General features: G+C 43.4%; 1 protein-coding gene across 1 annotated transcript in view; it reads right to left on the bottom strand.

Moving 5' to 3' along the window:
* atrnl1a (attractin-like 1a) overlaps positions 1–25,120 on the bottom strand; it is a gene marked incomplete at its 3' end in the record, with an annotated part of 286,121 nt that overhangs the window by 151,921 nt on the left and 109,080 nt on the right. The window contains exons 13-18 of the mRNA XM_079511913.1: positions 23,477–23,595; positions 22,667–22,783; positions 21,101–21,233; positions 10,822–11,009; positions 5,300–5,513; positions 4,478–4,669 (exon numbers count right to left, since the gene is read on the bottom strand). Coding sequence (XP_079368039.1) covers positions 4,478–4,669; positions 5,300–5,513; positions 10,822–11,009; positions 21,101–21,233; positions 22,667–22,783; positions 23,477–23,595 — 963 coding nt within the window. The remainder of the gene's footprint in view (positions 1–4,477; positions 4,670–5,299; positions 5,514–10,821; positions 11,010–21,100; positions 21,234–22,666; positions 22,784–23,476; positions 23,596–25,120) is intronic.

Raw genomic sequence — 25,120 nt, forward strand, 5'->3', positions numbered from 1 at the left:
AGCTCCTTTTTTTCTCATCACTCCTCTCTTCTTATCGTCTTTAGCATTGACATTTACCCAATGGGGTACAAGGGTTCGACAGAAGGACGGACAGACAGATATTGTCATTCTTAGAGGCCTGGCGCTAAATCATTCATAGTGAAGCATGGTACTGAAGATTTGGCAAAGTTCAGTAAAAAAAAAAAAAGAAGAAAAAAAAAATCCAATAGAGATTCCAAATATGATATCCCTTCTGGTGACACTAGAAAATGTGCCGCTGTCCCTACTTAATAACATTTCAGATTGTCTCACTATGTCTATTGTGTACTTTAAATTAAATTGCCTCAAACTGCTTATAAATTGAACAGCCTTGTGTGCATGATGGGAAGAGAAGAATATTAGAAATATAGAGTGAGAGAAAGAGGGAGAGACCCCAGACATACAGTACAGTTCAGGTAGGCAGGCATTCAGACAGAGGTCTGACTTACGTGTGTGTATGTGTGTGTACAGTATGTGTATGTGTATGCGTGTGTGTGTGTGTGTGTGCGCGTGCGTGCGTGCCTGCCTGCCTGCCTGCCTGCCTGCCTGCCTGCGTGCGTGCGTGCGTGCGTGCGTGCCTGCGTGCCTGCGTGCCTGCAGGGCTTACAAGGCTGTAGCTTTAGTTAACAGTAGCCAACACTCAGCTGTACGTTCCTCCTATTACACAACTGTCACTCAGGGCCATTTCCACAGGAAATGTCCTTCTGCAAGAAACCTGCTCTTCCCGCGAGGGTGAAAAACACATTTTTACTCTTGGCTGCCAGCTGTTCCCCCGTTGCAGAGCAGAACCAGGCTTACAGAACAAATGATAATCATCAACGTATTAAAATTCAATATTACCTTCTATTTGTGTTCATTTAATAATCCTTTGCCAAATGAAACTTGAACTTACAATGGCACCATTCCATTACCTGTGGGTTAACCTACAACCTACATTTTGCACATTAATAATAGTGGTTTAGCAGTTAATGAAAAAATATTGAGTGCCTGGCAGAGAGTACTTGAACCTATTTCCATTACAGGTAAGTAACTACAAATGGAGACAACAAATAAGTACAATCTGCAGCATATGAAGTCTAGGAAATGTCCGTACATAATCAATTAAACATTTATTTAACCTTTGTTGAATTGTTATTGACCTGTCAGATGATAATAATTACTGCACAGCCAAGAGTTAGGTTGCTTCGCTTGTTTTAGTTTTTCTCTCTCTCTCTCGTCTGTCTGTGTCCCACATGGAGATCTCTGTTGTATCTGCCTGTCTGCCTGTGTCTGAAGAGGGCAAACTGACTGAAGTTAAGTAATCAATTGTCAGGTGTGGGGTTGCCATGGCAATCAATTGGCTGAGGCAGAGGCTGGAAATTGCACAGGTGAGGGGATTTAGGCTGATTAGGCCCACTGGCAGAGCCTGAGCAGAACCTTTTGTGGTGGTTCTGGAGAACCGTGGGTCCGACCGACTCGATACCGAGCACTGCACTCCCTGTGGGGGTGTGGAACACGTGTCGAATTAGAAGTCGGTGGGGCAAAAGCGGTTCTCGAGTTACGTGCATTACAGCCGTACACACACGCACGCACGCAGACACACACACAGAGACGTGGCACATTTATAGTAGGATGACAGACACTGTAAGTGCTACAGCAGTGATACTTAGCATTGCTGAACTCAATAGCAGACAGGTCTAAAGCCTAACACACACAGTATTGTACTTCCCTCTGCAGTATCGGCAATACCAGCAACGACCACCTGCTTTCCCACAGCAATTAGGCACACGTGTGTGCGTGCGTGCGTGCGTGCGTGCGTGCGTGCGTGCGTGCGTGCGTGCGTGCGTGTGTGCGTGCGTGCGTGCGCATATAGTATAGTAATACTAAAGTGCAAATGCCCTATGGCAACAGATGCTACTGTAGGTATAAAAGCAGCATACCAGAGGAGGAGAGGGAGTTGAAGAGAGGAGAGAAGATGAAAGACGAACCAATGGATAGAATGGACATATGGACATATGGACATATAACAGGGAAAAAACAACAACACTGCGTTTAAAAATGAGAGATGGAATATGTTTAACACATGGGATGGAAACAAATTATAATAATAATAATAATAACAACATATACAGTACGTGTGTAAGAATCCCAAACTTAATTTGGACTGGGAGGTGAAAAACATACTTTAATTAGTCTAAGAAAGCTTCTGAAGTATGACTCCGGCAACTTGGGAACCATATAGCAGCCCTCTGGCCAAAATAATGTGAAAAAGCAATGACCCAGTTAAGGATCAGATCTGGGGACGGGGCTAAAAGAAAAAGAGGAAAAACTGCAACCAACGCCAGGGATACTGTAAAGGTCAAGGCGCCGTTGGCTTCAGCTTACAGTGCAACCAATATCTCACTGGCTTGAAAAACAAGCCATGATTAATTAAACACAAGATGAGAAAAAGCAGAGTGGAGGGGAGCCGGCGGTATGGAGTAAGAAAAACGATTCCCGAGCAGCTTGGAAATAAGGTATCCTGGCATCGTTTCATATAACACATCGTCATTTTGATCAACAAAGGTAAAGGGAAACCGAAACAAAAGCCACCTACGCACCTTCTGCCTCCAAATGCAGGTGTATAAATACATTTTGAAATGAAAAGACAGAGAGGGAGAGAGCTAGGGAGAAGATGCCATTAAGTAAGCACCAAATGTAAGTTGCGGTAATCTCAGTATAGAGAACGCAGGTTTGGAGAGCTGTCTGCACTCTGCACCTACAGACTACTGGTACTAACATGGAATAATGCTGGAAGCAGGTTTCAAAGTCTCGAGTCTGACATCACTTTCTCTTCCATGTCAAGACAAAGCCAAGTGTCTGTTTATAAAATGTGGAAAAGAGAGAAACACAATGCTCCATATAAGTTCTGAACATAAATGATCTCCTCAGACTGAAACGTTTCATCTATCAGTCATTCAAATAAAATTATTATTTAATAATTGATGTTATAATTTGTAATAATAATGATATATAATATATAATAATAACAACAGTAATAGTTTTGTTTTGATTTAATTTAAAGTATACATTAATATTCGTTTGTTGTTCATACTGTAATTATTTTTTGTTAAATTGTCAATACCAATGCCACATTAACTGTGACAAATGTCTGGTCTTCACTTTTAAAATTTCTCTGAATAATATAATTTTGCCATTCAAATGGAATAAGTGATTGACAAGAAGTGAAAGTTATATAATCTGAGCTTTGTGGGTGTCTCAAAACTAACTCAAGTTAAGGGCAGAGATAAATAAATGAATAATAGCCTAAAGGGTGTTCTTTGTGTGCGTGCGTACGTGCGTGCGTACGTGCGTGCGTGCGTGCGTGCGAAAGAGAGAGAGAGAGAGAGAGAGAGAGAGAGAGAGAGAGAGAGAGAGACATATAATGCACCAGGGTATAACACCAGGGTCTGTCTCTTTTTCTTTATGTTTTTTCTTTTTTTGCCCTGCTTAAAAGACAGCTGTAGGCTTTCACATTCCTCCTAGTACATCTACAGTCAGCTGCCCAGTACAACCACAGTTATGTGGTTGTACTGTTTTACTGTTGTTGGTTGTACTGTTCTTGTACAGTTCTGTGGTTGTACTGGTACTGGTTGTACTGCAGTTCTGTGGTTGTACTGGGCCATTTTTTCCACTGGGCCATTTTGCACAGATATGAATAGGGTGACGTGGCGTCGTGACGTGGCCTGACATCGTAGCCTGACGTCACTCCACCAACCGTTTTCCGTGACAACAGCCCTCATATTTTGACTTTTTGAGAAAAGGTTTGAAAACCACTGTTGTGCATACATAAACTGTCTGTCATGATCCCTCCCTGATTTCTGATGCTGATGGATTTCTAGTACATTTCTAATGTGACCAGAGGAGGGAGGGGCTGGAGAGCAAATGGAATGCCCCAGACGGCTAAGCTAGCTGTGCCTTCCAATATCAGAGGAAAATAAAGCCTTGAACGACAGCATGAGTCACAGTCCAATCTCTTTGTCAGTCCCATGTCAATATAGATTGATTCTCTGCCCTTTACCTGATGTGCGTGTGTGTGTGTGTGTGTGTGTGTGTGTGTGTGTGTGTGTGTGTGTGTGTGTGTGTGTGTGTGTGTGTGTGTGTGTGTGTGTGTGTGTGTGTGAGAGCCAGGGTGTGAGGTATAAGGCAAAGGCAAAGAAATGAATCAATAGTAGTGTATGTTGACTCTGTTATCAATCAATCAATCAATCAATCAATCAATCAATCAATCACTCTCTTCTGTCTGTCTGTCTGTCTGTCTGTGTCTCTCTCTCATATACGTTCTTGTTATTATATCTTTCTCTCAGTCCCCCCCCCCTCTCTCTCTCTCGTTCTTGTTATCTTTCTCTCAGTCCCCCCCCCTCTCTCTCTCTCTCTCGTTCTTGTTATCTTTCTCTCAGTGTCCCCCCCCCCCCCCCCCCTCTCTCTCCCTCTGTCTCACCAGTGCAGTCTTGGGTTTGCCACTCCAGACACTGTCCGTAGGGGAAGGAGATGACGTAGGCAGAGGAGTCCACACAGCGCTGGGCACTGCCACACCACATACACTCCATGGCCTGAGTGGTGCAGTTGGCGCAGCTGGCGCGCAGCGCACAGGGGGTCCTGCAGGGCCTGCTGCTCTGGCTCAGCAGACTCACTGAGAGAAAGGACAATTCAATGTTTTACTCTATTGCAAAATATTATTTATTACAGTATTGTTAAATAGAATTAAGGTTGCCACACATGTTCATATAGCTTCTATGCACTGTACAAACTAATAGGAAAGCTTTTCTATTAAGTGTGTCCGTCTTGATGTGTACCGATTTGCGTGAGGAGTAATAGCAAAACTTTTTATTATTATTATATATTTTTTTCATAAATGGGCCTGGTGGTGCTATAACAGGCCAATGTGAGGTTTGTATGTGTAACGATTTGCGGTACGTTTGGACAAAATCTGTAGGATTCATATAAAAGAACAATGGTGCAAAGATCGGCCTCCTGGTGGTGCTGTAACCGGCAGTTTCACGATGATCGGGCAAAGGCGGCTTAGCTGTAGCGTGGTACTGTATGCTGTTCTTTTCATTATTCTCTCTACCTCTCCTTTCCAATCTCAAGACATTTAATTCCTAGTTCTGTTGGTTCTGGATATCTGTGTAGTGTGTAGTGTACCAATGCTGGTACACTACTGGCATACAGTGTGTGTACTGTATGCTCTCTCTCTCTCTCCTCTCAAATCCTGTGCTATAATCTATTTTCCTCTCCACTCATTCATTCCTCCTCCTCTCACCGGCAGGTTTTTCACAGATGAGTCCGTCGGTGTTGGCAGTACAGGGGTTGGCTTTGAGTCCGGCCACCTGGGCCCTCTCTAGGTACGCACAGAAGCCTGAGTCGCTCGGCTCTCCTGGCAGCCAGCGCAGGCTACTGTTGGTGAAAGGAGATGAGTCTTCCCAACCCCAGTATGAGACGTTGATCTTCCTTAGACCAACCCACGGAGATAACACCTGTTCACAGGGGTAGAGAGAAATACAGATATAGATACAGTATGGCAGATAATGCCAAACCTATACTTGGTATATCGCAAAGCATTGTTAACGTGAAAATCTGTTCTAATGTAATGCCAATGCAGTGTAAGAACAATGGAATACCGGTATACATAAATGGAGCTTCGCAAAGTCACTCTTTAGGTTTAATCAATATCAAAATAAGTAGGCCTTGTACAAATGAAAATTTCAATGCACAAATATAATAGGTCCTTCATCAGTACAAGCAGACGGGGGAGGGGACAGGTACTGAAAAGTCAATGTAGCATTAAATGTAGAATTTGAAAATGGAAAATAAAATAAATGGAACTAATTGTAAAAGTGCATGATTAAATGAACAAAATTGTTGTGTCTAGTTCAGTGGGCCAACACTACAAAGTGGGTAGGGAGATGCTGTGAAAAGGTAACAGACGAAGAAGTTATATAGAAAATTACTGTATTTAATTAAAAAAAATAGCATCCACATGCTTTTTGGTGTGTGCCAATAAAGAAATGGAAATGTGAGTACTTTGTCCGCTGTTTGTTTAATTTTTGGATGTGCTACCTTTTTGGAATTTTTTTAATTCCTATTTTTTGATGCATACTGGATTTGGGTTTGGCACTCCACTGAAAACCATTGCTGATGCGCAACTTCTTTTTATCTTTTACTGTATTTAATTGTTCCAAACTTCATTGTCAAAGCACAATGTGGGACCAATTAGAGCAGGACTGATGTAATGTAATATCTTAGAAAAGCAGAGGAGACAGAAGGCAGGGTTACTTTCAACAATGATTTTCCCACAGAACTCCCAGGATGTCGACTTGGTATAAGCAAATGTTTTAATATGAAAGTAAATCCTAAATCAAACTTTCGACTAATCACTGTAATTACTGTAAAAGGGAGACCTCCACGCCAACACAAACCCATAAACGACTTTGATGAGTTACTGTAATTGTGGCACAGCGTTTATGCACAGTTTGGTGAATGTGTGAGAGTGTGAGTTATTTCATAATGGGCTGTAAAGTCTGTGAACGTTTTACCTGCAAAGAATCCATAATTACTCGCCATCAGCTGTGATGTAAGGCACGCGATAAACTTTTTTTACGGAGGCATAACGTTTGAGTTACCACCATATAGATAAAATAATGCAACAACATTCTGTAGGCATGGGAAATGCTCAGAAGAGGCTGTGCATGTTTTATTTCTGTGTGTGTGTGTGTGTGTGCGTGCGTGCGTGCGTGCGTGCGTGCGTGCGTGCGTGCGTGCGTGCGTGCGTGCGTGCGTGCGTGCGTGCGTGCGTGCGTGCGTGCGTGCGTGCGTGCAATTTGTATATGGTGTGCGTGTGTGTGTTTTTGAGTGTGTGTTTTCTCAATGCAATTTTCCTTGTCTTGGTTGAAAATCCCTTGCTATCTGGACGAGGGAATTGGTAATTGAATTCCTGAGAATTGTGTGCAGATTGTCACTTAGGCTTGAAGACATCACCAGCATCACCAGTGGTGCATAACAAAAAGCACGTTTTTCTCCAGGGTCATCAGCTGGGGACCAAGATAGCCGATCTACAAGCTCACAACGCATTGTGATGCGACACAATGTGAGCTTGTAGAGCTGCTATTTTCAAAAGAGTTTTATACATTTGAAAACTTTGTGAAATGTGACATTCTGTATAATGAGTACTTTCTATGTTTGGTACGTTCCTTGAGTACATTTTGAAGGCAACACGTTTGTATTTTTACTAAAGGACATTTTGTATTCCGGACTTTTACTTGTAACATAGTATTTCTATATTGCAGTATAGATACTTTTACTTCAGTAAAATATTTGAGTACTTTTTCCACCACTGCCATCACACCGAAACATCAAAGGTGCCCTTTGTTAGAAAAACTTAGAGAAGCTTCTGCAATGCTCCATCCCAGGAGAGGTAGCGAGAGGTAAAGAGAGAGTCCTTACATTCTTCCAATTAACATCCGTCAAATATCATTTGACTGCTGTACAGTGTTGTGCTGTACTCTCACACATTTAATGAAAACGGTGTAATATGTGTGTGGTCTGAATGACATGTTCACATAAACAGTATGTTCACATTTCAAAACACTTGCTGATTAATCATTCCCATGTACCTTCAACACATGTGATTCATCTCCTACTTAACTGGGGTTAAGCCCACTAGCCCAGCCCTCAACCACCAATGTGCATACATTTTGCTGATGCGCGCACGCACGCACGCACACGCACACGCACACACACACACACACACACACACACACACACACACACACACACACACACACGATACTGTAATACATCACAGTGTGATGGATTCTTCTGTGTTTTATACAAACCTGCTCTATTTTGGAATATTCCGCATGTATTCAGCTTTCCTGCAATTAAATGATACAAGTTTGACTTCGACTATATCTTGACACATTCAACAGCTCTTGGCAAACGAGTCTTTCACAGCCGTTGCACAGCGTGGATTCAAAATCACTCCTATCCCACATGAAAGTCCTTTAAACCGTCTGGGATTATGCTAATTAAAGGTGACACTGGATTAATGCTGTGTGATTATTTTTGGAACTTGAAATGACTCTCCTCTGCCATTTTTTGAGTGGTGCAACCACTCCCTTACGGAGTTATGTGTGTGGCTGGGTGGGTCTGAGCACGAAAACAACATGTTTTCTTTTCAAGCACCTGTGAACAACCTAACACACACAAACTCACACGCACATATTAACTGTATATATGTGACTGAGCGCCTGCCATCGCGCAAACTCCAGCTTTTCAAAAGGAGAAAAACTTTTTTTTTCAAAATGAGTTAATAGCACAGGCAGACTCTTCACATACTAAAGCATGTCTGAAATAAGTGTCATAGCTGAAATCGACATGTATATGAAATAAATGCTTAAACATGTAGCTAGGTGTAATGTTAGAGACCACAGAAGTGAACCTTTCAAGCCTGTTTTCTCAACTCGCTGTTTTCTGCAAGACATTACTCTATAAGCCATATCTCCGGAACTGGTGGTCAAAAACTCTCTCATTTCTCTACCGTTTCGGACGTGGGGCGGCTCGCCGGGAAACCGGGCCGGCACCCTGGCCGTGGTCCTGTGGGTCTGGAACCCCCCGGGGACCCCCACATGGAGTTGCACCACTCACTTCACACGGTGTGATTTTAACTTCATGGTGGGTTACATACTGTATAAATGCTAGAAGTTATCTTTTCTTAACCCTCCCCTCAGTCCTTTATATCAAATATTTAACCTGTTACAAGTAGGCTTATATCAAACTTCAGCTAATGAATATTTTACAACCTGGTCTTTCATAAACTCACTAGAAGGTTTTCTAACGATATATGCGTATTATAAATTTATAAGAGGAGAGTCAGTTGGACGCCGGGCCCCCGGTGACCACATATCACACTCCATGTTTTAAAGAATCACATAAAAAAACTACAGCATTGCTGAGGGCCCCTGTCAGCCCCCTGAGGGCCCCTGTCAGCCCCCTGAATATCCTACAAACCACTGTGTATGCATCCCTTTCAGGGATACGGTGTTCATCCAGCGCCAGATAGCATCCCCATGAAGCTTGTGAAGCTTAGCAGCATCATCGTCTTCTCCAGTTTCTGCAGGCTCCTCCTCTTCATCTTCATCCTCTTCCTCCTCACCCTCTTCAGTATCAGTGTCAACTGTCTGGTTTTTGTCCTCCTCCTCCTCTTGCAATCGGTGGAAATAGCAGATCTACAAGCTCACAATGTGTCGCAAAGCATTGTGAGCTTGTATATCGGCTATTTTCTGCGAATATATTTAGTTTCGAGGAAAAACAGGAGGGGGCATAGTATAGAGCCTCTGGGAATCCTGTCGGGTACAGGCTTTAGTTGTTTTTTTCAAATGTTTGTTTTTGTGGCTTTCGCCTTTATTTTATATTTTTTATAGAGGGACAGACAGTAGGCTGACAGGAAATGGGGGAGAGAGATGGGGAAGTGACATGCAGTAAAGGTCGTCGGGATTGGCCAAACCAAGCACACTGCCACACTCGGACTACCGGCCAAGGTGCCTGGACCACTGAGCCACGGCCCAGGCCCAGGCTTTAGTTTTTAGACATACTATTGGTCCGAATGCCATTAGACCGACAACCTACGTACGACAAACCATAACCAAGTTCCAGTTCGATCCCAGGCTCCCCCAGAGTTGGTGTCGAAGCGTCCTTGAGCAAGACTCTGAACCCCTAATTCCTCCCGATGTGCAGGTTGCATGGTTTCCTCCGCCATCGGTGTGTGAATGGGTGAATGTAATGCAAAATCTATGTAAAGCGCTTTGGATAAAAAGCGATATTTAAATGCACCATTGACCATTTACAGTACAAAAGACTCCAGTGTACATCTGAAACGTACTGTACCCTCTGTTGAGATGTTAATGCAAGATACAGAACAGTGGGTAGATTACTCAGTGGGTGTGTAAATGTACTGTACAGCAATACATTTGTCATCATAACTAAGGTCTTAATCACTGTCAGCATAACCCAGTTAACATAGACTTGCAAACACCTCAGTTGTATTTCTCTCAGTAAAAATGTACCCAGATAGAGGAGTCTGACAATGTCATCAGATTCAGGGAAACAAAACAACAGCTCTGGGTATTTGTGTACAGGTGAGAAACCAGAATACAAATGACAGGTTTTCAAAGTGGTGGCTGCCGGCGGACCATTAATAGAGAATGTTTCAAGTAAAAATATTGTGCCAGTTTCATTTAACGGTATATTCAGTGATTTCGCTTCATTCAAATATCACTTATTTTTTCTTTTTATTTGGATAATCCTCCCTACTATAGAGTGTGCTGACCATATAAGGAGTTCCTCCCTGTTCCCAGTGAGCCCCTGGGGTCAAAAAACCCTAGTTTCAGTTTTGGTGGCGGGTGGCAAAGCCTTCATCCAATCAGGATGAGAGGGGCCTTCCTCCAATCATGTGTGCACATGCTGTTGCACTTCCCCCCACTGTAGAGCGTGTGCATGTGCACATTTTGTTACCGGGGCGGACTGGGTGGTTTTCCAAATCACCCAAATCACTGAATGCTCCTTTAAACCTGGTATGCCTATTTAAAAAGAAAATTTAAATTGCTCATAACACAGCATGCGAAGCATTGTGAGTTTATTAGATCAGAATCAGATATATATTTTTTTCATGGCATGGAAAAGTTTGGGAAACCCTGCTTTAACTGACCTATAAGGCCACCATTCTTCTCAGTGACGGGGCTACGTGTGTCGTAGTGAAGAGGACCTGGTTCTAACATCAGCCCTTACCTTGTCCTGCATCTGGTACTTGTGGATCTCCTCCAAGACAAAGTCCACCTGTTTGTCCGAGACCAGCGAAGCAATGTTCCCACCCAGGTTCTTGCAGTAGTGCTGGGCGTTGTCATAGCTCTCGCGGCTGGAGTTGATCCTAAGGCAGAAGTCGCCGACATGGTGCCAATTCTCTGCACACAGCTGGCCTGCACACAGGGGAACACACAGATCATTTATGGCCAGGCTAAAGGAGCCATCGTGGGCTCCGGCCATCAGGGGCCTTAAATCTGGGAATTCAAATCTTGGACCACCAAATGTGCTACTACTGTAACTCGAATGTTACATTTCAGAGGAAAAATAATGTTCCAGTTTCCGCTTTTAACCCATTTTGTGCGGGAACCCCTTTTGGTGTTTCAAGCATTCTGTTATACTTTAGCTATTGGAAAATAGCAGATCTACAAGCTCTTAGCGCGCCACCGAATGGCGCGCTATGAACTTGTAGGTCTGCTATTTTTGAAAAATTGTAAAAATGCGGCACAAATCTTTGAATATGTATATATTCTTTCAGAGCGAACGTTTTTTTTATTTCGACGTCAGGCCTAAATGGGTTAAGTAATGTGATATCATCTTATGTTTAAATATGTAAAGATTTTGGTAAAAGACTGGAGCTTAAAGGAGAATTCCATACTAAAAGGCTTTCTTACCTTGTAGTTGTTACGTCCCCACCAAAGAGGTCCAGGTGTTATTTTGTGCAAAAGCTCCTTATTGGCTATTTCCCCTACCATAAGCCCTAAATGAATTGCATTGGAATTGAATGGGGCTATGGGGTGTTGTGCTAATTCGCTTATTTCCATCGCTCAATTTTATTTTATTTTTGTATATATCCTCTCTTCATAATGTAAATAATATCCCAAGCGGCACACTTTACTACATATTTCGATGGAAATAAGCGAATTAGCACAACACCCCATAGCCCCATTCAATTCCCATTCAATTCAATGCAATTCATTGAGGGCTTATGGTAGGGGAAATAGCCAATAAGGAGTTTTTGCACAAAAAACACCTGGACGTAACGACTACAAAGAAAGGTAAGAAAGCCTTCTAGCATGGAATTCTCCTTTAAAGTTGATATTCTGGCTTAGACGATACTCACTAAACTTTAGTGAGTATAATATCTGTATATATATACATATATATGCATATATATATGAATGGTTTCTGAGACTCTGTGTGTGACAAGCTGATAACTACAGCTCTGCTCTCTGAGTATCTGAAGAAACACAATGCTCCACGACATGGAGTCTGAGGAAGAATGGGACGATGAGAGAAGGGATGTGGAGGAGTTGAAGAATGGGACGATGAGAGAAGGGATGTGGAGGAGTTGAAGAATGGGACGATGAGAGAAGAGATGTGGAGGAGTTGAAGAATGGGACGATGAGAGAAGGGATGTGGAGGAGTTGAAGAATGGGACGATGAGAGAAGGGATGTGGAGGAGTTGAAGAATGGGACGATGAGAGAAGGGATGTGGAGGAGTTGAAGAATGGGACGATGAGAGAAGGGATGTGGAGGAGTTGAAGAATGGGACGATGAGAGAAGGGATGTGGAGGAGTTGAAGAATGGGACGATGAGAGAAGAGATGTGGAGGAGTTGAAGAATGGGACGATGAGAGAAGGGATGTGGAGGAGTTGAAGAATGGGACGATGAGAGAAGGGATGTGGAGGAGTTGAAGAATGGGACGATGAGAGAAGATGTGGAGGAGTTGAAGAATGGGACGATGAGAGAAGGGATGTGGAGGAGTTGAAGAATAGGACGATGAGAGAAGATGTGGAGGAGTTGAAGAATGGGACGATGAGAGAAGATGTGGAGGAGTTGAAGTATCCTTTCAGGACATGAAATGCAACTCAAATTGCTTTACAGAGCAATGGAGAAAAAAATAAAAGCAAGGCATAAAACATTAAAATAATAGCAGTAATGCAATAAAGTGAGGACATGAATAACAAGGAATTTAAGAGATAATTAAAAGCAAGAGTGTAGAAGTGGGTCTTGAGCTGCGCTTTAAAAAATGTCTACAGAGGCTACCTGTCGAAGGTACAGTGGGAGATTGTTCCACGCCGTCGGCCCGTAGAAGCAGAAAGCTGCTTCATCGTGTTTTTAGTTGCCATTTTTTTAGGCAAAGCGAGCAGGTCAGCAGTGGAAGACCTTCGGGGGCGGTTTGGGACATATTTAGGCAGGCAGTCATGTAGGTAGGAAGGTTTGGGACATATTTAGACATGCAGTCATGTAGGTAGGAAGGTGCGAGACCATTGAGAGCTTCATAAACAGGTAAAATAATTTTAAAATCAATCCTAAAAACAACCGAAAGCCAATGCAGTGAAGCTAAACCTGGAGTAATATGTTCTCTCATCTTAGTTTTAGTTAAAACTATGGCTGCCGCATTTTGGACAAGTTGTAATCTGTCAGTTGTTTTCTTAGGCAGTCCAGAGAAAAGTGCATTGCAGTAATCAAGTAGGACAAGGAAAAGTTTTATGAAACCTCAAGCGGTAGGAAAGACCATAGAGGCAAGATTGGGCAGGGTCAAATCTGTACGAGTTACCAGGAGTGGAATGGTGATTATAGAGTGTTTGAACGGGACAGACAAGGGTTATTAGGTGCTCTGAGTCGACCAATAGGGACAGACAAGGGTTATTAGGTGCTCTGAGTCGACCAATAGGGACAGACATGGGTTAGTAGGTGCTCTGAGTCGACCAATAGGGACAGACATGGGTTAGTAGGTGCTCTGAGTCGACCAATAGGGACAGACATGGGTTAGTAGGTGCTCTGAGTTGACCAATAGGGACAGACATGGGTTAGTAGGTGCTCTGAGTCGACCAATAGGGACAGACATGGGTTAGTAGGTGCTCTGAGTCGACCAATAGGGACAGACATGGGTTAGTAGGTGCTCTGAGTCGACCAATAGGGACAGACATGGGTTAGTAGGTGCTCTTAGTCCACCAATAGGGACAGACATGGGTTAGTAGGTGCTCTGTGTCGACCAATAGGGACAGACATGGGTTAGTAGGTGCTCTTAGACGACCAATAGGGACAGACATAGGTTAGTCTGTGCTCTTAGACGACCAATAGGGACAGACATGGGTTAGTAGGTGCTCTGTGTCGACCAATAGGGACAGACATGGGTTAGTAGGTGCTCTTAGACGACCAATAGGGACAGACATATTTTAGTCTGTGCTCTTAGACGACCAATAGGGACAGACATGGGTTAGTAGGTGCTCTTAGATGACCAATAGGGACAGACGTTGGTTGAGCCTCAGGGCTTTTAGACGCTTCTAATTCTTGCCAGTCCACTTCCTCACAAACAGTCCGGTTTCCGGGTGTTGACTGTCTGTGCTTATTTCTGCATATGCCCAAATATGGAGGAATGATGTCATAGTACTGACAACACATATTAAACTAATGGATATCATTTTTTTATTTTTTTTCCAATTGGCCAATCAGATTGTGTCAAATCATTAGATATCCTACAATATGACGTAATCATGCAATGACATCACAACCATATCATTGTTCTTTATAAATAATTGTCCGATACATTAAACATCAGTTAGTGATTTGCAACAAGGAAACCTGAGCTGCCTTCATCCTAACAAGTTAGTCTGTAAATTAGTTGCCAACACTCATTTACGGTGGAGCTGCTGTGTGAAATGTTTCACTGGACGATACATCTGGAAGGAGAACCTAGGAAGGACCAGGCTGCTGTGGTGGTCGGACAAAAGATCTACTGCTTTGGAAACCAGTGGAGAAGAGATCACATCGAAGTCTTCAACGCAGTGTCTTTATGCTGGAGGAAGGTGACCCCTGAAATGGGAGAACCCCACCTTGAGGTTCCATCCAGGCATGAGGGCCACACAGCTGTTCTGATAGAATATACTGTCTACCTCTGGGGAGGGTGGACTAACCCAGGTTATAATTACTGCAACGTGCTTCATGCCTTTGATGTCGACGCCCACACATGGTTCAAACCACAGGTTTCTGGGGCCGTTCCAGAGGGGAGGAGATTCCACTCAGCCTGTGTGTTGAAAAAGGTCATGTTTATCCATGGAGGCTCAACCCAGACTGGACAGACTAATGACATCTACAAGTTGGACACCACCACAATGGTCTGGACTTTAATTAACACCAGAGGAACTCCACCTCCTGAATCATCACGTCACTCTGCTACCATCATCGAGACAAAGATGTTTGTATTTGGGGGCTGTGGGTGGGTTCAGTACTACAACACCATCAGAGTGTTTGACACACAGACCAACCAGTGGTTGAACACACCTTCTACACAGCTTCTACCAGAAGAACGCTGGTTTCATTCAGCCTTTACCTACAATGGAGATCTGTATATATTAGGTGGCTATAACGATAACCAGTACTTAAATTATGTGTGGAAATTCAGTCCAGGAACCTTCTCCTGGAAGAAGGTTGAGCCCAAGGGGAAAGGACCTTGTCGGATGTGTAGGATGCACTGTTGCATGATGGGAGATCGTATCATCCTCTTTGGAGCAGACAACAGACTAGGTGACTTGTATGTCTTAGACTTCAGTCCTAGCCTCAAGACATTATGTAAGCTAGCAGTTATTCAGTACGGTCTGGAGCAGTCTGAACTCCCACACAACATCAGGTGGGAACTGGCAGCTATGACTAGCAACAGCCAATAGGAACTGACAGCCATGACTAGCAACAGCCAATAAGAACTGGCAGCCATGACTAGCAACAGCCAATAGGAACTGGCAGCCATGACTAGCAACAGCCAATATGAACTGGCAGCCATGACTAGCAACAGCCAATAGGAACTGGCAGCCATGACTAGCAACAGCCAATATGAACTGGCAGCCATGACTAGCAACAGCCAATAGGAACTGGCAGCCATGACTAGCAACAGCCAATAGGAACTGGCAGCCATGACTAGCAACAGCCAATATGAACTGGCAGCCATGGCTAGCAACAGCATCCGAGAAAAATAAACAAAAATAAATTAACAAAAATGTAACAAAAAAAGCAAGCCCACTTCAATAAATGTGTGTGTGTGTGTGTGTGTGTGTGTGTGTGTGTGTGTGTGTGTGTGTGTGTGCGTGCGTGCGTGTGTGTGTGCGTGCGTGCGTGCGTGCGTGCGATGTCCATCATTACAGTTTGGGGCGTGGCCTCTTCCAATGTCTGATGGCCTCTTAACTACTGATCACATTCACCGTTTTTCAAACAGATTTTTTTTTTTTCACAAACGCTCAACGAACGTCTCTCATCTCCAACGATCTGCAGTGTCTCTCTCTCTCTCTCTCTCTCTCTCTAAATTCAATGCAATTTAAATGAAGGTGAAGTAAAACTAAAATGCACTAAACCGCGGCGAGTCAGAAAACTGGCGAGTTCTCCACAAGGGGGCTCGGCAAGCGGCCCGCGGGCCGCCAGTTGAATACCACTGCTGTGAAGTGTCATAACATGCTGTCTGTGTTCCAGGTGACTTTATTAAGGTGCTGTCTGTGTTCCAGGTGACTATAATAACAGGCTGTCTGTGTTCCAGGTGACTTTAATAAGGTGCTGTCTGTGTTCCAGGTGACTTTAATAAGGTGCTGTCTGTGTTCCAGGTGACTTTAATAAGGTGCTGTCTGTGTTCCAGGTGACTTTAATAAGGTGCTGTCTGTGTTCCAGGTGACTTTAATAAGGTGCTGTCTGTGTTCCAGGTGACTTTAATAAGGTGCTGTCTGTGTTCCAGGTGACTTTAATAACATGCTGTCTGTGTTCCAGGTGACTTTATTAAGGTGCTGTCTGTGTTCCAGGTGACTTTAATAAGGTGCTGTCTGTGTTCCAGGTGACTTTATTAAGGTGCTGTCTGTGTTCCAGGTGACTATAATAACAGGCTGTCTGTGTTCCAGGTGACTTTAATAAGGTGCTGTCTGTGTTCCAGGTGACTTTAATAAGGTGCTGTCTGTGTTCCAGGTGACTTTAATAAGGTGTGCTGTCTGTGTTCCAGGTGACTTTAATAAGGTGCTGTCTGTGTTCCAGGTGACTTTAATAAGGTGCTGTCTGTGTTCCAGGTGACTTTAATAAGGTGCTGTCTGTGTTCCAGGTGACTTTAATAACAGGCTGTCTGTGTTCCAGGTGACTTTAATAACATGCTGTCTGTGTTCCAGGTGACTTTAATAACATGCTGTCTGTGTTCCAGGTGACTTTAATAACATGCTGTCTGTGTTCCAGGTGACTTTAATAAGGTGCTGTCTGTGTTCCAGGTGACTTTAATAACATGCTGTCTGTGTTCCAGGTGACTTTAATAACATGCTGTCTGTGTTCCAGGTGACTTTAATAACATGCTGTCTGTGTTCCAGGTGACTTTAATAACAGGCTGTCTGTGTTCCAGGTGACTATAATAACAGGCTGTCTGTGTTCCAGGTGACTTTAATAAGGTGCTGTCTGTGTTCCAGGTGACTTTAATAAGGTGCTGTCTGTGTTCCAGGTGACTTTAATAAGGTGCTGTCTGTGTTCCAGGTGACTATAATAACAGGCTGTCTGTGTTCCAGGTGACTATAATAACAGGCTGTCTGTGTTCCAGGTGACTATAATAACAGGCTGTCTGTGTTCCAGGTGACTTTAATAAGGTGCTGTCTGTGTTCCAGATTATATACTATATATATATGTATATGTATATATATATATATGTATATATATATATATATGTATATGTATATGCACAAGGAAAAAATGCACCCTTGAAGGTTGAAACAAAATGATTTGAGAACCAACCATTTACTTAAATATTTGGTTGTTACAGTCTGCTTGAAAAGTATGCATCTATAACAGCAGACATACAGTAGTACATACTACTACTGTATGGTACATACAGTAGTACATACTGAAACTCAAAATAATATAAGTCCATACTATGGCCAGAATCAACAATTTGTTACATATGTGTTTGTTGCATTCTGCTAGCCTACTGAAACTAAAAATAATTCAAGAACCAACGGTTTACTTTATGATTTGGATGTTACATTCTGTTTGAATGGACTGCAGCTAGTTGTACATACAAGCTCTGTCCATACAAGTTGGCCGCAACTGACCCGCGGGACGCCTATTGGGGATCCATGCACTAAAGCATTACATTTAGAGAAAAGTGATGGTCTGGTTTCCATCAACTTTTAGAGCCATGTGATATTATCTTGTGTATATCAAGTTAAAATGTCCAGCATGTGGTCATTACTTAATAAAGCTTATCCGGTTAACGTTAACAAGATGATACAATTGCCAACTGCTGGCTCGTCTATATTAGATTAGTGAACTGGGCTCTAACTTTGCAATGCTAGTACAAACAAGAATGACTCAGTCATACCTGCCAGGTGCAGCAAGCTCTCGTATATGAACATCTATAATCAGTTTGTGTGCCGCACCCGCAGCCTCTGCCTCACACGGCTTCACGTTGTGGCGTTCAGAGTATGGGTTTTATGCCGTTCACACTGTGGGTTTTATGGGTAAGTCTCCCATTGGACCTGTGTGAAGTGAACGGTGGAACTATACTGTAATTGTTATACTGTACTGAGCTCCTGTACAGACACTCGTGCTGAAAAAGACTGGTGTTACACAAAAAACTCAGCTTCCCATCATGCACCTGTGCACAGTGTGAAGCTCAACAGCACCACTTTCTCACCTGTTGGTACCCTAAACAGACAGACATAGGGACACACAACGCTACATGATGGAGACGGTGTGCCCACCGCTCAAAAAGTGTCTACTATATGGTCGCTAGTAGAGGCAGGTGAACATGTAGTCCAGGCTCTTTTCAAGCACCTGGCAAAAGGTTTTTAAACTTGCAATATTACATGTATAAACGAGACAGGATTTATAGTGACTGGATCATATTAGCTTAGGAGTAAGACCGGTAGGCGATGTACATGCACAGCCAAAAAGGACTCACAAAATTTGCATCTTTAATATGAGTGTGACCCGGCCTGCAGCACCATGGTTGGAAGTTATGCTAATGAAGAGGCTATAATCATTCTGCTGCCACAACAGACTACCGTTTACGCAGGACTCTGGCACTGATTACATTCAGTCACAAAATGGCCACCGTCCCCGCCCCTTTCATCACGACCAAACCAAACACGTCTTCTCTCTCTTTATCTCTCATCCTTGGCTGTTTCGATCCCACCTGTTAAAATACTGTTTAGGCAATAACCGGCCGTGGGAAGATGGAGACAGAGAGAAAGACCATGAAGGCAAACAGAGAGGGTCGGCACCAGAGAGAGAGAGAGAAGCAAAGCATGTGATGGAGAGAGAAAGAAAGCCAGAGAACGAATGAGAGGGTGGGAGATACACAGAGGTAGAGGGACTGAAATAAAGAGCAAGATGGTGGGAGAGAAAGGAGGGGAGGAGACATAAATACGTGTTTTTTGGGGTTTTGGTTATTTGTGCAATGGCAGAGATAAACAAGTCAAGTCCTTTAAGCTGTAGTGTAGTCTGTGGAAGATATGGTGATGATGGGAGCTGGAGTCACATAATGATTATTTCAAATAGATATTCTCATGCAAAACCACAGGTGGGGGGGTTTCCCCACACCCTGAGTACAGTATGGGCCTGACTGGAACATTGAGAGTCAACAGACAAAACCTCAGGTAGCCTACTGGCCATATCCCTCTGGCTTTAACATCTCACATGTCACATTTTGACAGTGAAGCATTCCGCTAAGATGGAGGGGAAAGGGAAACAGATGCAGTGTGTTTCACAATTTACAGTTTACTTTATTTAGGTAAAACTTTTAAATCTGACTTATAGCGGATTTGTTTTTCAAGTGTCTTTAAATAGTGCTAATGTAGGTGTGGCAGGGTTGGAAATACTGTGGTGAGTCATGTGTAAACAACATCTTTTACCTCCTGTTGCTGAACACAGAAACAGGTCCCTTGCTTTGAAAACCCAGCGTTCCAAGCTTAATCTGCCCCAGTTCACCTCAGCCTCAGAGCCAACAGGTCACAAACACAACAGAGGAGGGCATAGCAGGCTGTGTGAGTGGCTTGGTTTAATAGAAGAGAAGCCTAAACAAGAGGGAAGAGGCTCTCTCAAGGAAGAGTCGCTATTTTATGTAACTGCACTATGATGATTCAGTCATCATCAGATAAAAACCTTCAAGCTTCAACTAACCCACATCACCTCATCAAAAGACCCGACTAACTGCTGATAAATGCAGCAGAGGAGAGAGAGTATAGCAGGCTGCGTGGGCGCTTGATGTGGACAGGAGATAAGATCATAAACAATAAACACTCTGTCCCAGTTCAACACAACGCTGCACGAGGAGGGATAGGTTTTGTATATTTGAAGTGAGAGCATTTCCCACAGTTACTATATTACAACCCATGTTAGAGACAGAGTTAGCTGAGGGCTTTCCGACGGAGAAAGAACATTGAGAACTTTGCAGGCTTTTTAATTTGTTAGTCAGCCGAGGATCCCTTTTCATAACATCAAGTAAACAATTATAATTGGCCTACTTCCCTTTGCACATGGAGGGGGTGTGTGTGTGTGTGTGTGTGTGTGTCTGTATGTGAGCTTGTGAGTGCACGCATGCCTGAATACATGTGTAATTCATAGCATTATATTATCTGTGCACATATCTACATGATTAGAGAAATGTGTTTATTTGTGAAGCTGACTGCATCTGCAGCCTATTTATGCACCAGTCCAACAAGTCACACGTGTGTGTGTGTGTGTGTGTGTGTGTGTGTGTGTGCGCGTGCGTGCGTGCGTGCGTGCGTGCGTGCGTGCGTGTGTGCGTGCACACTGGACTGAAGCACTGGGCTTCTTCGAGAGCTTTGAGAAATGAGTGCAATAAGTGGGCGTGGGAGAGAGAACATGGCTGTGCCCACAGGCAGCAAGATGCTTAATAATGCATCAGACATTGGCATGTATAGCCACTGCTGTCATGCAGGTAATCAAAGGGCCTGAACAGTGCTTTATCGCCTGCAAACATGTGTGTGCATCCGCTATAGTCATCCTACTACCAGCTGTCCCTACTTTGGACATGCCATTATAGGCTTTTTTATTTTGTATTTTTGTGTGTGTGTGTGTGTGTGTGTGTGGGGGGGGGGGGGGGTGTTTGCCATTTCGAAAATAGCAAACATCGTGTGTGTGCCTCGATCTGCTTGCATGTGTGTCTCTGCGTCTGCGTCTGCGTGTGTGTGTGTGTGTGTGTGTGTGTGTGTGTGTGTGTGTGTGTGTGTGTGTGTGTGTGTGTGTGTGTGTGTGTGTGTGTCCCACGTAATGTATCTCCTATTCTCACCAGGCAAGGCGTGACACTCCTGTTGCTGTGCGTCCCACTGACAGTTGAGGTTGAGGGAGCAACTCCTGCAGTTAGCCAGCCTGGAGCACTCCTGTTCCTCTCTCCTTTTACACCTGGACGACTCCAGTACAGACTGGGCACACACACGCACACGCACACGCACACACACACAAATGGTTGAATGACATAACAGTTAAATCAAGCACAGAAATTCACAATAATATACTCATTCTAATTTAAAAACTTGCTTAACCTTCAGTGATAATCTAATATTATCTGTCACAGGACAGAGATCAAGGCTGTGATTCGGCCACACTGTAGAATATAGGAAATCATTTTGAAATGTTGGCCTGTCTTTAACTCAGATGAAAATCTCCTAACAGGAGTGTAACACTGACAAACTGAGGCATCTTCCATACAGAACTGCACGCAACATGAGATGAGACACAAAATGGGAGAAATCACGTGCCAAGGAAGTGTTGAGGCTATTGTGTCTTGAACCACAAAACCCCTGCTGGCCTAACATTCAATCCTGCCCAGATTTCTTTCCTATGTCGCCCCCTCTTCCCGCTATGTGGAGTGGACCACCCACAGTCTGAATATAGAAAAAAGAAAAGAAAAATTATTGGCTGGACAGTAGCTAGTTATAATTTGTATCGCCTCAGTCAAAAATGTAGTGTCATGTGTTATTGCGTTCTTATGTCTTGCCATCTGGTCTGGCTAAAGAGCAGTCTGTACCGTGTAATTTTGGGTGCTATTTAGATGACTTATGCCCTGACCTGTCTTCCAGCACAGCCTAGGTAACCAGATCTGAACAGATCATAAGACAATAAGAAAACCCCGAAGAGGCCAGAGGGTGTTGAGCATCTGTGAGGACATGCTTGGTTGCTCAGCCCGGGGGGGGGGGGGGGGGGGGTCTGGGTGGTCCCTGACCCCCTGACTAGGGAACAGTGGAACAGAGGAGATCTGAACAAAGTACCTTACCTACTTCTGCAAAAAAATAAATCTCATGTTTTGATCTCCTTCCAAATTATCTATGACACACTAGGGCATTAACAATTAATTCGATTGTTCGATTTTTCGACTAGCAAAACGGTAGTCGACATTGTAAATCAAAAATCGAGTAATCGCTAATATTTTTAATTTTGTATGTTTTTTTTTTTTTGCTTTTCTACAGCAGACATGCATCTGTGATCTCTGTTGTTTTGTTGGTCCAACTTAATCCATTCCTTTTTTTTTTAAATCGTGAAAATGTAGTGCAAATCTTTGAATATATATATTCTTTCAGAGCGAACGTTTTTAACTCAAATCTTTGCTTCTGGTGGGGTCCCTGGAACAACATCTTTTGAGATGAGGTCGGCGGACAAATGCAGATAATTCCTAGGGGTCCTTGACATGAAATAGTTTGAGAACCACTGACATAGAAAGTCTCACAAGCTGCTAAATCTAGCAGAAAAGTCACCAAGTAGGCAACATGCATGAACGCATGATCACTTTTTCTCAAGAATAATTTAAGTAGCAAGAATTGATTGTTTCCCCTCAGTGGGTCAAGGGTCAAATACACACATGTCCTCTCCTCTTGGCTCCATGCTTCCATAAGCTCAACTGATGTTCAGACAACATGGACGGTGGTCGAGACAGAGACAGGGCCCCACCATGCTGCTGGGCCAGCTCCAGAGTCAGCTACAGTACGCACGCACGCACGCGCACGCACGCACACACGCACACACACACACAAACACACAAACACACAAACACACACACACACACACGCGTAAAGTCATGCACAAACACATACTGTACACACACAGAGAACATCAAAATGTTTGAGAGAACAGACAGAGCTACATATAGGGATGCCAGGTTGAAATTGAGCCCTATTGGACTGTACGGTATATTTACATATATTTCCCGATTAATCTTTAAGTTATTAAATCAATCATGTTTTATAATTATTACTTGCGCAAGCAGAGCGTGCAAGTAATGTTATCAGTCAGGTGCTACGATGCATGTCCCTTAGCAGCATATGATATGACGTCATATGCTGGCACGAAGCAGACCGTGCAGGTATGTTTTCCGTCATGCTACGAAGCATATGTCCCATGACGTGATGAAGATATGTACCAATGTCCCTTAAGCAAGGTACGTAGCAAATAGCTAAACCTAATAATTCAATATTGCAAACGTTCTTTCACAGAGAGGCTGAGATTTGAAAGTTTGTAGCGGTCTACAGTACTTGCGCGCTCTGCTTGCGCACTAGTAGGCCATTTATGGCCTACTTGTGTGCAACAAGCAAGTAGGCACTCGACAGAGTGCAGTTCTAGTTCAATTAAATGTTGCACCCCTAGCTAAGGCGCAGGGAGTAGATATACTCACCACAGTACAGTTGCTGGAGGCAGAGATGCATTTCCTGTCCTCACACCACTGACAGCTCAGTGTGTTGGCCGTACAGCTGCCACAGTCTGGGAAATGGATGCACTGCTCATCTTTACTCTCTGGAACAGGAAAACACACGCACATGCATGCACGCGCACACGCACACGCGCACACACGCACACGCGCACACACGCACACGCACACGCACACACACACATAATTCATACTCCGCGTTGTTACCTTGTAGATCAGCTCCATTAAAAAAGTGACACTGTTGTGTGATGGGAGTATAATTTGAGCTTCATGATTTAACAGATGTTTTCCAAGGCTCTACAAATAGAAGCAGCTTCTGCAATTATTCAGGGCAGGTTTTAAAAGAGTACGACATCAGCTTAACCACATGAGTATTCGTCAAAAAAAATAAAAATAAACAAGATCTCGTTGCAAAGTGTTTGTAGATAAGATGTTTTGGTCAAAGAGATTGGTTGTACAGGGATGAAAAAAAGAGTGGGCCTAGATTAGAACTAGAGAAAGCTCGGAGGGGCGAAAGGTTGTTGTAGTAGGTTGAAATAAAGACGACAGGGAGCAGAATTATATCGCGTGCGGACATTCCATATTTTTCTTTATTTGGGCCAAGATTAGACCCCTGGGGGACTCCAGTCAATGGGGTATAATGGGATTAATTGGTTAAATTGTTTAACTGTCATTAGATAATGAAGGCAGTCAATCCACCTGTCCTAATGTTCCACTAGAACCCGACTCACTGTACTGTAATCACTATCACCATCTCCTATAGAAAGCTGCTTGGCTCTGTCTTACAGCATACCTGAACAAACACTAGTGCTGCTACATGTGGATAGGACAGGCGATAGTTGGAGATTCAATCCCTTTGTAATTAGTTTGGAATGAACGGTTTTGACCCTTTGGTCCAGCAATTACGGTGCACAAACAAACTTCAGAGGCTGAGTCATTTAGAATAATTATTATTCTCAGAGGATAAAACAAATGGTTGTTGTCATAGAGGGTCAAGAATATACGGCATTGCACATTCCTGAGCAAACACTGTGACATAACAGTACAAATAGTTTTGAGGTTGAGTGACTTTGGCTTTTGATGTTAAATGGTCTGTGTAAAGAGTTCTTTCTGATACGAGGGTTAGGTGTACAGCAGAATGGACAAAGGAGTTCTCTCTGATACGAGGGTTAGGTGTACAGCAGAATGGACAAACTTGCAATTATGCAGATTTATTTTTCTTCTTGCATGGAATTTCAGTAATGTTAAAAAATAACGTTTCAAAAAAGGTTGAAAGGAAAACAACAAACTCACATGCTTAAACTAGAAAAAGTGCCCTTCTGGGCACAGGTCTCCACCAGGAGGATAGGAGTGTGTGTGTGTGATGTTTGGCAAAATGTTTAGGAGCAATATAAACGTGTGTGTGTGTGTGTGTGTGTGTGTGTGTGTGTGTGTGTGTGTGTGTGTGTGTGTGTGTGTGTGTGTGTTGTTGTGTGTGTATGTGTGTGTGTGTGTGTGTGTGTGTGTGTGTGTGTGTGTGTGTGTGTGTGTGTCGCGGCTTGGCCTGTTGTAGCGCCACCATGAGGCTGATTTGAAAACGGTCAAGTGGCATTTCTTCCAAAGCTTAGTGGG

The sequence above is a fragment of the Electrona antarctica genome, assembly GCF_951216825.1.
Source record: "Electrona antarctica genome assembly, chromosome: 10".
NCBI classification, from domain to species: domain Eukaryota; kingdom Metazoa; phylum Chordata; class Actinopteri; order Myctophiformes; family Myctophidae; genus Electrona; species Electrona antarctica.